Source organism: Zasmidium cellare, assembly GCF_010093935.1.
Source record: "Zasmidium cellare ATCC 36951 unplaced genomic scaffold M409scaffold_47, whole genome shotgun sequence".
In the NCBI taxonomy this organism is placed as follows: domain Eukaryota; kingdom Fungi; phylum Ascomycota; class Dothideomycetes; order Mycosphaerellales; family Mycosphaerellaceae; genus Zasmidium; species Zasmidium cellare.
This window is the reverse complement of record NW_022986991.1, coordinates 239,009-251,762: the sequence shown is the minus strand read 5'-3', so window position 1 is coordinate 251,762 and position 12,754 is coordinate 239,009. Positions and strand designations below refer to the sequence as shown.

Sequence of the window (12,754 nt, the reverse complement as noted above, 5' to 3'; positions counted from 1 at the left end):
CGGCTATCTTGCCGTGAGCCGGTCCAGACTTTCTTAGACCAGTAATTCTTCTTGCGTGCAGCGGACAGATTGCCGTGGCCAACCACCTACTCCAAGTTAAAAGTTTCTTCCGATCCAGATCTGGGCGTTCAGAAGCTCCCATATTGCGAAATTCACTTCCCGTGTCATCATATCTTTTTTCCTGCCTTCAATTGCCACTTTCCAATGGCCGCTACGTCTTATAGCCACGTCGCCCCATTTGACACTGGCTATCTCCGAGTCGGGTCGATCCATCGAGTATACTACGAGCAATACGGAAATCCGAAGGGGAAGGCGGCACTGTTCCTTCATGGTGGGCCTGGAGGCAACATATCGAAAGACAACGCAGGTTTCTTCGATCCCCAAGTCTACCGTGTTGTCTTGTTCGACCAAAGGGGCGCCGGGAAATCCACGCCGTTTGGAGAGCTCAAAGACAACACCACACAGCACCTGATCGACGACATTGAGGTCTTGCGACAACATGTGAATGTCAACAAGTGGCACGTAGTATTCGGTGGCTCGTGGGGATCGACTCTGGCTCTCGCATACTCACACATACATCCACAGACCGTTGGGTCCCTGGTCCTCCGTGGTGTACTACTGGCCACCCCTGAGGAGCTGAAGGACATCCATGAGAGCAAAGCCTCTACGACCTTCTTTCCTGACGCTCACGAGGAGTGGCTGCAGTTCCTCCCAGAGAATGAACGGTCCGAACCCATCGACGCATACTACCGCATCCTCACGTCTAATCAGCTCCCAGAAGCGCAGAGAATAGCAGCGGGTAAGGCGTGGAACAAGAGAGAACTCAGAATGGGCCAAATGAGAGACGATAGTCATGCGTTGCAAAAGCTGGAGGACCTGGATTGGGTGATTGCACACTCCAGGCTCGAAGCTCATTACGTCTCAAATGACCTCTTCATGAAGCCTGGCCAACTGATGGAAGAGCACAATCTTGCCAAGATTCAAGCGATTCCTAGTATGTTGAAAGCAATGTCTCACTGTTCCCCTCTTGAGCAAGGTAACTGACATACAAGAAGTGAGTATAGTTCAAGGCCGATACGACATATTGTGTCCGCCGAAGGCTGCCTGGGCGCTACACGCAGCGTTGCCCAAGTCAGAGTTGCACCTCATCGCAGGTTCTGGCCACAGCACAAGTGTAAGCACGACACGTAGGAGTGATGTTGACTTTTCTGATGCAATTCCAGGAACCCGGCATCAAAACCAAGCTCATCGAGGTTTGCGATCGCTATGGCAGCGAGGCGTAACTTGTTGAAAGCTTTGGAACAAGTTTGGCATAAGATATGTACAGAGTAAAGGAAGGAAGCTCAAGTTTTTGGGCGCGACCCTGTTGTTGTTATTGTTGTACTGTCTCCTGATATCTCACGCCCCTGATCGTCGCCATTGATGCCAAAACGGGACTAACACAGCATGGCTTGTCACAAGATGAGACTCCTCCCAAGCCGAGGAACCGAGATGGCTGGAGCTGAACCGGCTTGTGCCAGTGACGAGTTCAACAACACTTCGACAATAAGAACATTCTTTCCTGCCAGGGATATACCCCCCGTCACCATACTCCAGCGAAGATGGAAAGTTTGCAGCCTCACATTGACACAGCGCGCCAGTTCGTTCTGGCGAAGCTTCCGGCGAACCGCAACACCCAGATCTTGCTCGCCGGAACCACTCTCTCAGTAGCCGGTGCGGTGCTCTACCCTCTTGCATACTACTGGTCGCTGGGTCGCCAATTGATCCTCACCCATCCCAATGCTTCGTCCCGCTCGGCCTCCCTGGACTGCGGCGAGATCAGCTCCCTAGATGAGGACATGATATCGAATCACAAATACTACCGCATCAGTCACGACAAAGTTACCAAGCGCATCCCGACTTTTACCGTAACGCTCTCTCCGAAACATGAGAGAATGTTCACAGCCATTCTCCGACACAGCTTCGAGCTTTTCAGTTATCGTTCTCTCCAAGGGATCTACCTTTACAGAGCCTTCCCCGAGGACAAACATACATTCACCAAGGAATACCTCCAGGACTGCAAGTTCCAGGAAGGCGACATTGTCTGCGGCGTGTACGAAGTCGTCAAGCGGACGCCTCTACGATGCGAGCTGGCTATGCGTAGCAAGAAGTCGTTTGGCCCTATCGCTGGGTTGATAGTGGTCAGCCTGAGACCTCGTGGCGAAGGTGCGGTGTTGACGAGTGAGACGGTACAATGGACGAAGAAGGCCAATGGGATCTATCTTCCTCTTGAGAAGTGGTGGGCGAAGTTCTTGCACAACTACATCTCCAGGTATACAGTCACGTCAGCGGCCAAGTACCTTGAGGAACTCGCTAGAACAGGAGACGTGTAGGCGAACATTGAGAATTGGGACGACAGGTGACTGGAAAACAGCCCCTCTAACAGGAAGATTTGAAGTAACGAATCCTCCCTTTGTATTTCATAATAAAGTTTGATCTCACCATCGCTTTCATCGCTCTTCCATCATATTCTACATGTAGTCGTATATCTGCTGCTAGTAGACTGGATCACACGGACGAGACAGAGCGGCAAAGAGAGTCGAGATAAGCATATGCGGTGACATATATTCTGCGGTACACGGAGCTGTTTGGTAGCCTGACGCATGCCGAGAAGGAGATGTAAGTTATAGAGAGAAGATGAAACAATATGCTCACTCCCCGACGCCCTTGTGTCATCACAGCGATCAGTCGTGAAAGTCTGAACGTCTGAGGTTGCGGTTGTCAGGAGTCGGATTCTACGGACATCACGTCCGCCAGGTGATGCCAGGCTCAGAGCAAGCTGGAATATATCGCACCACGCCCTCTCTTCGACGCGTTCTCCGTGAAAACCATACTTCAGCGTTCTCTTTGTGAAGTAATTTTCAAAATTTAATATTGGGCTACTTAGACTCGAACGCCTCTTCCAGGCTTGAAGCGAATAAACATACACTGGTATCAATCCTCGATGAGTGTCCATTATTCCGCTCAATTTCCGTTGATCACGTTTGCAGTAACCCCGTTAGCAGACGCTGGCCAGCCCTCTGGCCACTTACTCCTGATGTCCTCCCTCATATCATAGGAGTTCATCTCCGTGATCGTCAACTTCTTCTGCTCATCCTTAACCTTGTAGAGTGGATTGTCCGTGTTATCTGAGAAGCCAATCCGCTCGTGGATGTTTTCTCTGGCCCTGGCACTTGCAGCCTGGACTTTGGTGGCTCTGGGATGTCGTACACTCTCGTACAACTTCAGGGCCTCACGAACACTGCCGGGATATAAGTCCTTGCTGAATACGAGCCCGAGGGCAGCGGAATCCTCGATCGCCATACAAGCCCCTTGTGACTGGTCTGGCATCATTGGGTGTGCTGCGTCGCCCATGATACAAGCGACGCCCTTTTGCCAGTGTGAGTAAGGCTCGTGCACCCACAATCTCCATGGACGGATCTCTTGTCCAATGCCAAGATGTCCCAGAACTTGACGGTCGAGATCAGGGTAAGGGGCGAGAAGGTCCTCGACGGTCGAAGAAGCGTCCCATTTCTGCTCGGAGAAGTCACCCTTTTCCCGAGGGAAGAAGCAGTAGTATGACAGCAGGGTGCCCGAGTTGCAGGGCGAGAGGACGATCTTGTTAAATGTGTGATGGCCTCCCCAGTACTCAATGGCGGAGTCTTTCGAGTAGTCTGGAAGACCAAGTTTGACTGCCTGCTCAGTGGTGACGTTGGCGTGCAGACAGCTGGAGTCGGCGGGTCTCTTCTCTACTTGGATGCCAATGAGTTTCCGGATGTTGGAGCCAATCCCGTCAGCACCAATGACAGCCTCGTGCTGAGCTTTCGTGCCGTCATGGAATGTGATGGTGCCGTTCTCGGTGTCAAGATCAACGGTCTGGGGAGCAAGTCAGCTGGTATTTATCACCATGCTCAGGAGCCACCAACCTTGTGGTTAACTATGAGCTTGACCGGAGTACCAGCTCCCTCCGATTGCAAGGCAGTGTCCATCAACATCTTGTGCATGTCTTGACGATGAAACATGTAATACCTCGAAACATGTCAGCTTACTGTACGTCTCCCTCTCTGAACCCGACGACAAGACTCACGGATGGCCCCATTTCTCTTCGTAATCATTTAAATCATACACGCTGACAGGCTCGCCAGATTCCCAGTCGCGGTTGATCAGTTGACGCAAGTACACGCCGTCACCCTTGGCAATGTCGACTTCCCATTCCCGTAACCACTTGACTCCATTCGCAGCACAGGAGATCGATGCACCGACTTCGCCGGCAAAGTCTGCTCGTTCGTAGATGGTGACCTTATGACCAGCTCTCCGAAGAGAAATCGAGACTGCCAGACCACCAATTCCTCCGCCCACGACGGCGATGTCGAGATGCCTCCAGGCTTCTCCGGGTTGAAGTGTGTTCGTTGCTGAAGGCATGTCTGCTTCCTGGAGTGTAGGAGATGTCAGGGTTGTTGTCGATGGATGTAAGTAAGATCCTTCACCTCGAACAGCGCTCTTGAAGTCATCTTAATATTGCTTTTCGCTATCGTCAACCTAGCCACATGCCCTGAGCTAACTCTTTGCCTATCTCAGAGTCTGCCATCCTGTTTGGTGGGATACCCGAGGGAGCGAGGGAGGTCGAGAACTGCTCGGGAGTGTTCGGACCGTGCACCTGGGTACTGGGCTGCCCACGAGACGGACCGTCTGACCGCCGAGCGCCTGCCCTACCTCCTTCCGCTCCTCAAGGTTGTCTGAAGTCACGATAATGGTGAGAGTGATGTGAGACTCCAGGATTATGTGCTGCGGCTGAGAAGCTGCGAAGTTGCTTACTTTGAGACGGACGGAGTGATGATGGCCATGATGGACGACATCCATTCTGATAAAGGGCAGGGGAGACATCATTAGACTACATCAGTTATTGCTACCTCAAAATGAACGGCGTCGACAAGAACCATGCGCTTCCGGCTGGCGGCCTGGGACACGCCTACACCGAACAGGTCATCAAGTCGATCGGGCCCAAGACAGACGCCAGATTGAAGAAAGTCATGACCTCTCTCATTCGCCATGTCCATGATTTCGCCAGAGAGGTTGACTTGACCTTCGATGAATGGATGGCTGGTGTCGAGATGGTGAGTCTAGATACTGAGTCCGCTGGGCGGCGTGAATCACATTTAGCTCAGAATCGTCCAAACATGTAGATCAACTGGGCCGGGCAGATGAGCACGAACAAACGCAACGAGGGACAATTGCTGTGCGATGTCATTGGAATAGAGTCGTATGTTTTCTCTTTAACACAGTCTTGGGGGAAGAATTAAGCCTGATCGGCGCTAGCCTGGTCGACGACATTACGTACCGCAAGGCTGCGGAGGCAACCGACTCGGCCACAGCATCAGCTGTTCTGGGTCCGTTCTGGCGACACGACACTCCCTTGCGTGACTTTGGTAGCTCCATCACATTCAACACGCCTTCTGATGGTCAAGTTGCCTATATTCATGGGACCGTCACAGACGCAAAGACCAAGGAGCCACTAGCCAATGCCTTGGTCGATGTGTGGCTGGCTTCTACGAATGGTTAGTACTACACGAGACATGTGAAGCTCTGCTAGCTCACTAATTGTTCTAGGACTATATGAGCAGCAAGATGACGATCAAGTTGAACACAACCTCAGGGGCAAGTTCCTGACTAATGAGAAAGGGGAGTACGTTTTCTACAGTCTTCGTCCAACCCCATATCCTGTAAGTATAGCAGTATAACATCGTCTAGTTCGCCAGCTAACAGCGATAGGTGCCTTCGGATGGACCAGGAGGAAAGTTGATACAGCTTCTTGATCGACCTCTTTACCGTCCTGCACACATTCACTATATTGTAGACTATTTCCACCCAATACTGCTCATTCGCCGACTGTAGTAACCGTAAACAGGTCACCGCCGACGGCTACAAACCAATCACCACACAGGTCTTTGACTCGTAAGTATTATCTACTCACGAAAATAGAAAGGTTGTCACGCTGAGATTCGTTTAGGGAGTCCAAGTACTTGGAAAATGATGCGGTCTTTGCGGTGAAGGATGAATTGGTCGTCAAATTCGTGCCCAGGAAGGGAGACCCTCAAGCCGAGTTGGAGCTAGAATACAACATTTCTCTGGCTAAAGAGGGCGAACAGGGCGTGTCTGACAAGCCGCTTGCTCATCCAGGATATTGATGCGTGTGCCAAACACGAAACCTTGATCAGCTTTCCAAATTTGAAGCCCTTCGAATTCGTGTAAAGGGCCCAAGTTGTATTTCGCTCCTCATGCACTGTCATCCTTGAACTTTCCCAGCTTGAAGAGCTGCTTCGCGTTATCTCGGCCAATCTGCTTCACGGTCTTCTCTCCATCCAGCTTGACCCCGTCGTACCAGTTGCACGCATCTTCAAAACTCTCGAATGGATAGTCAATCGAGAACAAGATCCTCTCGGGTCCCAGCTCCCGAACACAGTACTCCAAAGTAGGAGTCGAGAAGTGTCCGCTCGTGGTGATCCAAATGTTCTGGTCGAAGTATTCCCGAATCGTCTTCTTGCAATCCAAGCCCAGCGGCTTCTTAACGTCCTCAAACCAGTGGTTGATCCTCCAGAGATCAAAGGGAATGTGCTCGCCCAAATGGCCAATGACGACCTTGAGCTTGGGGAAACGATCGAAAACACCGTTAGTCACCATGCCCAGAAGATGTAAGCTGACGCCCTGCGCGAAGCTGAGAGGGGGTCCAAGCAGCCATTTCCGCGGTGCCCACAGCTTCTCATAGAAAACGCCGGTGGGGTTTCGTGGGTGGAGGTAGAATGCTACATCAAGTTCTTGAACGGTCGACCAGAAGATATCCCATTCAGGCCCGTCGTAGAAGATCATGGAGCTACCCGACTCGTCGTTGCGTTGAGTGTCATTCACAAGGGCTCCCTTGAAGCCGTAATCCTTGACACATCGTCGAAGCTCGTCTGCCGCGACTTTGGGGTCGTACATGGAGAGAGTACTGGGACTACCGTTAGCCAGGCCTCGAAAGCGTGAACGGGAAGCAACGTACGCAAAAGCACCCAATCGATCCTCATGGCCCTTGATCTCGCCGGCAACATGATCATTGACCTCTCGTGCCAGGGCATCAGCTTTCTCCTGTTCCCACACATCCTGCACACCCGGAGCGGTGTATGACAGGATCTTGTACCCTACGCCGAACTTGTCCATCTTCTCAATCCGAAGCTTGTTGATATCGTTGATCTCCCTCGTGTGCTTGGCGGCGTCGACGGCAAAGAGGCCAGCCCACCATTCTGTCACTTCCGCATTTCGTGGCAGGGCAAATGCCTCTTCGAGCGCGACTTTTCCCAGCATTTTAACGGGTTCGGGTTTGGTAAAGTCAGTTTCTGGAGCTTTTCAATGCTGGGAGAGGAGCAACTGGCAGCCTTTTGTACTACTTTGACGCCCTTCGGCCTCTGATAACCGTATGCCGGGCCCGTGAGGTCCGCTCCACAGAAATTGAAGTCACCGCGCACATTTGTGCTATTCGGACTGACATCCTAATCCTGCTGTTGGTCAGGTGAAGCTGCTGACTCTGGCGGTACGTGTATCGGGTTCTTCGGTCTTCGGGTAGTGCACCCATCCTCCGGCTATGTACCTTGTGTTCAAACCGCTTCCAGGACTCTCACTGCTCACTCTACCGATATACAATAGCATCTGGATTGTATCCCCTTCGGCTGGTAGGTATCGAGTGATGCGAGGACCCAGAATGCGCTCAAAGAGAGCCGAAAGGCGTAACTCGTTCGCATTGACATCAGTCGAAACGTCCTATCAGCAACATCAGTTCCTTCTACATCTCACACCAGGTTGCGGACATCAGGACCTCTGCTGACGAAAACGATAGAGCGAGTCTGTGCATGGGTGTGTAACCTTCAGCTGCTTCGATGTGCCGTGGCAAAATGTTTCCTTGCCTGATTTCAGCGTAGCTTTCGCATCTTCAGAGCCTGTTATGCTTATTGCAGCAGTTGGAGACATAAAAAGCGGACCGCATCAAAATGGAGGAGATAGATTGGCGATCTTGCCAATTGTTTCCTCTGATCTTTTCGCTATTATGCATCAATTCTCCAGCACAGGCCAAAGACTCTCCCAGTCGATGTACAAGTTATCCGACAACAACGGCATGTCCGTCCATTCATCATTTGGGGCTTGCGGGTAGTTCAGACTGAGGTCGTATCCGTCAAGATCAAAGTTCAACATCGGATCGATGTTGGGATCGACGCCAGTCGCACCATTCACTCCAGCGGAAGACGGTGTCGTGTATGCGGCTGCATCTCCCGTGGCAGCGGGTGCACTGCTTGTCCCTGCGACTGAAGGATCTTGAAAATCTGCTGTAAAGATTTGGCTGACATATCGATCGCTCTTCTTCCTTCTTTCTCGCCCAAGCTGTTCTCGGCGCGCATAGATGGCATCGCTGAATGTGCTCAGGATCTCGAAGTAATGTCGAGCTTGTGGGGAGAGTTGGCCTAGCTGTTCAAGGACAGAGATGGCGTTTTGAAATGCACCGTCGACCTCGGGTACTGGCTCGACTTGTGCGAACATTGAGAAGCCGAGGAGAAGACCGGCCGCGAACATCCAGGCTCTAGATCGTGGTCAGCGCATCGTAGGAAAGAGCGTTCGAGTATCATACTTGAGAAGGCACATGTTGTTTGATAAGATCTGTGAGCTGATTGCCATGTATCCTGTCTTGGCCATATACATGGCCGAGTCGAGACAGGCTTGTGCAAGGTCAGATACGTGTGACGGTGCCAAACGGTCAGCACTGGGTCTTCGATCGTGGGGTCTCCGCCGACGGATCTGGGACACAAGATGTGATATGAGGAAAGGTCTGGTGACCAGAACAATGGTGAAATAGTACGTGCAAGCCACATGTGTAGCGCCGATGAAGAGTTCACGATCCGCCGGGCTAAGAGTTGTGTCTTTCATACTGGCAAAATGTCGGAGCTCGACAGGAATTGTCTCATTCCATTTCCGTAGTCGTTGGAGAAACGACTCAGCGGTGGCAGAGTTGATGTTGGTTCCATTGCCGATTTGCTGTTCCAGCTCGATGATATGCGAGCAAATGGTGAACACCGCCCTAGATGCCATCCAGCGTGGGCGATCGTAGTCTCCGATTACTATGTCTGCATCAGCCGAATTGTCTTCGTCGAGACGCATCGGAGGCAAGCCACCAGGCCTGCCAAGTATCGAGGAGACTATGGTATCGAGGATGAGAAGGCTTTTCCACGTCCGCCATCTGTTCATGTCAGCTTTCCATCATTCAGTCTTTCGATAACGGAGGAGCCGCTGACCGGGTTGTGAACTCAATTGTTGACAGTGCTTTATTGGGTTCTTTGCGATGCAGCCCAAGAGCAGACGCTGCTTTGGAAGCGATGCCCAGGCACATGAAAGCGGCGTTACGATGGCACGCTCCAAGCATATAGAAGGCCATCATCAAGAACACCCTGACCATGTCCAGACTTGGGTCGCAGAGAAAGCCTTCGAAAGCGAACTTCTGTGCGCAAGTAAAAGAGCGTGCAGCATTGTACGAGTCCAGGGGGTTCTGTCCTCGACATTGGCTGCCGATGGCGAGCATCATGTTCAGGAAAGCCTGTTCCGCTTTGGCACGCTTGTCTTCGTCGTCGATGAAGGCACTTGGACTCAGTGCATTATGCCGATCGAGAAAGCCGTGAACCTCGTCGACGGTGAAAAGATCGAGGATACCACTCGACTTGGTAATATCAGCTTTGGTGGACTGCGTCCTGCAAAATTTGATCTCGACTCACAGCTTCGCGATAGAGTTGCACCAGGTTATATTTCTCGCCACGACTCTGGTCACAAACCAGCGGACTTTCGTCCCGGGCTAGTTCGACTTCGAGCATGTTCTCTCTGAATTGATTCTCCGTGAACGCTGATGGGCCCATGTACTTCTTCAAGATCTGCCGCAAGAACTGCAAGAACGACAAGGAGGCATTCTCGCCGATGTATACTATACGACGGTCAGCACATGTTCAAAATCCCATGGATAAGCACATCCTCAGGCATACGTTTCTCGCCCTTGGAGCTGAGCAACATGCGACTCTCAGTTGTCCGGGATGCCGAGTGGCCAGGCTCCGGGGTTGGGGTGGTAGTTGCAGTGACTGCTGGGGCATTGGAGGCCGGTAAGGAAGTCCCAATAGGTTGAACACGGACAATATCACTAGTCTCAGCCGGACTGCCCTCGAATTGCGGCGAAGTGTCATCCAGGCTCGGGGTCGGCAGAGGCGAATTCTGAGATGTCTTCTGCCTCTTGCGTGAAGACTCCAGATAGACACAGGCCGAAGTACGTTCCCGTTTAAGACAAGGCCCACATGGCGTAGCAGCATCGCAGCGGATTTTTGAGGCTTTGCAGGGGAGACAAGCACGTGCGGATCGCTGTCGGTCCTGTGGCTTTACCTTTGGTCGAGGCATAATCGAGACGTAATGCCCATCTAATTGGGGCGAGGCTGCAGTTCGGATATCGTCGGGATACCGATGGATGTCAGATCCGACCTTGTCGGCTATGGGGATGGCGATATATCAGAGCAGGCTGGCGTTGTGCAACACGAGAGGTGGGCTAATTGGGACGGATGTGTTCGAGGAGGCACCACCGGCTTATGATGGCTCTGCGGGCCCCAGGGAGTGGCCGTTTCTGGTGGCAATTGATAAGACTCCGGCCTCTCCTCTCTGTTTCGCTGCTTGATTCGACCTCACTGTCTCCGCGTCCTGGGCTCTGATAACAACTGGTGGCCAGGAGTAAGTGCGCCAACCAGAGCGTTGAAGGCAAAGAGTGCACGGTCCGAGACTCCACTTCCTCACACGTTCGTTTCCCACTCGTCCGAGGTCCTGCCTCCCGCCCAAGTCTCGACTCCGACATCAACTACCTGCCACCAACCCCGCCTACACACTTCTTATCAACCACCCAAAACCCCCGTCTAGGCTTCACGCCTAGGGTAGCTGCAGTTGGTCAAGATCATGGCGGGCTGTGCGAAAAAATTGGTCTTCTCGACACATCCTCGCGCGAACGGTTCGTAGTGTAAGAAATCCCCATTACAATGGCTCAAACGAACGGCAGCAACGGAGTGAGTACCAGCTTTAAAGGCAGCCCAGACTGGACAATTCCCCTGTGGCGTAATGGCGAACAAGTCAAGACTGCTGCGTCCTTCGACATTGTCTCTCCGTTAACCGAAAAGGTGCTGTACAAGTCCTTTGGCGCGTCCACAGAAGATGCCACGGCAGCCATAGCAGCCGCCGAGCAAGCACTGCCAGCCTGGAGCAAAACAAAACCTGGATTCCGTCGAGACCTCTTTCTTAGAGCCGCAGACGAGTTGGCTCGTAGGAAAGGTGACCTCTGGCACTTTTGCAGCACAGAAACAGGGTCTACGGAACCGTACTTTGACTTTGATTTCAACGATGCTCTGGAGTCACTGAAAAGCTGCGCTGGGCTCATCGCCTCTGCCAGCATCCAAGGACAAGTGCCCTCGATGTTGGATGAAGACAGGAGTGCTATGGTGATCAAGGAGCCATACGGCGTGGTCGTCAGTATTGCGCCTTGGAATGCGCCCTGTATTCTGGGTTTGAGGTCCTTCCTCGGCCCTCTCGCGAGTAAGCTTGAAGGCCGGTGAAGGGAAATCTTGAGACATACTGACGTGGGTGCAGTGGGCAACACCGTTGTATTGAAAGGACCCGAGAAGGCCCCAGGTTGCTATTGGACCTTGGCAGATATCTTCCACATGGCAGGTCTGCCAGCGGGTTGTCTCAACACAATCATCCATCGCCCCGAAGATGGGCCACGAATCACGGAGACGCTCATCTCTTCGCCTATTGTTCGCAAGATCAATTTCACCGGGAGCACGGCTGTTGGGTCTATCATCGCTGGTCTCGCCGGCAAGCACTTGAAGCCCGTTCTTATGGTACGACGCATGAACAGTACACTGATTCGGGATGACTGACCGCTGGCAGGAACTGGGTGGCAAAGCTCCAGCCATTGTCTGCGAGGATGCGGATCTTCAGAACGCCGCCCTCCAGTGCACGTTAGGTGCCTTCCTCTACTCTGGACAGATCTGCATGGCAACAGAGAGGATTCTGGTCAACGCCAAGGTCGCAGACAAGTTCCGCGAAGTTCTCTCCGGCACGATCGATGCAGTGTTCCCTGATAAGAATGGCCTCGTGCTCGTCGACAAAGCGCCCGTCTCGAAGAATGCCAAACTCCTGCAGGACGCTGTCAGTAAAGGAGCCAAGGCCATCTACGGAGACCCGTCTGACAAACGCGAGCTGGCAACGGCCATGCGTCCTGTCATCATCGAGGGCGTCAAGGAAGGCATGGATCTGTACTACACGGAATCGTTCGGCCCAACTGTCTCCCTCATGGTCGTGGAAAGCGACGATGAAGCTATCAAGATTGCAAACGACACAGACTACGGCCTAGCATCTGCAGTCTTCACCGAGAACCTGCAGCGCGGGTTCCGAATTGCTAGGCAGATCGAGACAGGTGCCGTTCACGTAGGTAAAAAATCCACCTACTACCTGCGAGACTTGCTAACACTCCTCGCATCTGAAGATCAACTCGATGAGCGTGCATGACGAGACAAATTTGCCGCATGGTGGAGCTAAGAAGAGTGGATGGGGTAGGTTCAACGGAGAAGAAGGCCTGAAGGAGTGGGTGAGGCTCAAGACGATTACTTGGAAGAACTGAGGAAATCAGTCGCTAGTTGCGAGA

At 52.5% G+C, this 12,754-nt stretch overlaps 7 protein-coding genes across 7 annotated transcripts; 4 read left to right on the top strand and 3 right to left on the bottom strand.

The window, feature by feature from the left end:
- Positions 1-204: 204 nt before the first annotated feature.
- M409DRAFT_70370 (uncharacterized protein) lies at positions 205-1,283 on the top strand (the record flags this gene model as incomplete). The annotated part of the gene is made up of 3 exons (XM_033818695.1): positions 205-994; positions 1,056-1,174; positions 1,224-1,283. The coding sequence occupies 3 exons, from the start codon at positions 205-207 to the stop codon at positions 1,281-1,283; spliced, it is 969 nt and encodes a 322-aa protein (XP_033661524.1).
- A 318-nt stretch (positions 1,284-1,601) lies between these two features.
- Positions 1,602-2,372, top strand: M409DRAFT_59885 (uncharacterized protein; the record flags this gene model as incomplete). Its single annotated transcript, XM_033814325.1, has 1 exon — positions 1,602-2,372. The coding sequence occupies one exon, from the start codon at positions 1,602-1,604 to the stop codon at positions 2,370-2,372; it is 771 nt and encodes a 256-aa protein (XP_033661523.1).
- Positions 2,373-3,003: 631 nt separating this feature from the next.
- Positions 3,004-4,440, bottom strand: M409DRAFT_59884 (uncharacterized protein; the record flags this gene model as incomplete). The annotated part of the gene is made up of 3 exons (XM_033814324.1): positions 3,004-3,894; positions 3,945-4,047; positions 4,106-4,440. 3 exons carry the CDS (start codon positions 4,438-4,440, stop codon positions 3,004-3,006), a joined length of 1,329 nt encoding a protein of 442 aa, XP_033661522.1.
- A 494-nt stretch (positions 4,441-4,934) lies between these two features.
- M409DRAFT_29020 (uncharacterized protein) lies at positions 4,935-6,203 on the top strand (the record flags this gene model as incomplete). The annotated part of the gene is made up of 7 exons (XM_033809280.1): positions 4,935-5,132; positions 5,202-5,278; positions 5,335-5,573; positions 5,626-5,738; positions 5,788-5,868; positions 5,924-5,970; positions 6,026-6,203. 7 exons carry the CDS (start codon positions 4,935-4,937, stop codon positions 6,201-6,203), a joined length of 933 nt encoding a protein of 310 aa, XP_033661521.1.
- Positions 6,204-6,291: 88 nt separating this feature from the next.
- M409DRAFT_29019 (uncharacterized protein) lies at positions 6,292-7,356 on the bottom strand (the record flags this gene model as incomplete). The annotated part of the gene is made up of 2 exons (XM_033809279.1): positions 6,292-7,003; positions 7,055-7,356. The coding sequence occupies 2 exons, from the start codon at positions 7,354-7,356 to the stop codon at positions 6,292-6,294; spliced, it is 1,014 nt and encodes a 337-aa protein (XP_033661520.1).
- A 741-nt stretch (positions 7,357-8,097) lies between these two features.
- On the bottom strand, positions 8,098-10,467 carry M409DRAFT_70365 (uncharacterized protein; the record flags this gene model as incomplete). Its single annotated transcript, XM_033818694.1, has 5 exons — positions 8,098-8,620; positions 8,669-9,274; positions 9,330-9,748; positions 9,804-10,006; positions 10,065-10,467. The coding sequence occupies 5 exons, from the start codon at positions 10,465-10,467 to the stop codon at positions 8,098-8,100; spliced, it is 2,154 nt and encodes a 717-aa protein (XP_033661519.1).
- Positions 10,468-11,090: 623 nt separating this feature from the next.
- On the top strand, positions 11,091-12,730 carry M409DRAFT_29017 (uncharacterized protein; the record flags this gene model as incomplete). The annotated part of the gene is made up of 4 exons (XM_033809278.1): positions 11,091-11,640; positions 11,695-11,948; positions 11,998-12,537; positions 12,596-12,730. 4 exons carry the CDS (start codon positions 11,091-11,093, stop codon positions 12,728-12,730), a joined length of 1,479 nt encoding a protein of 492 aa, XP_033661518.1.
- Positions 12,731-12,754: the final 24 nt, after the last annotated feature.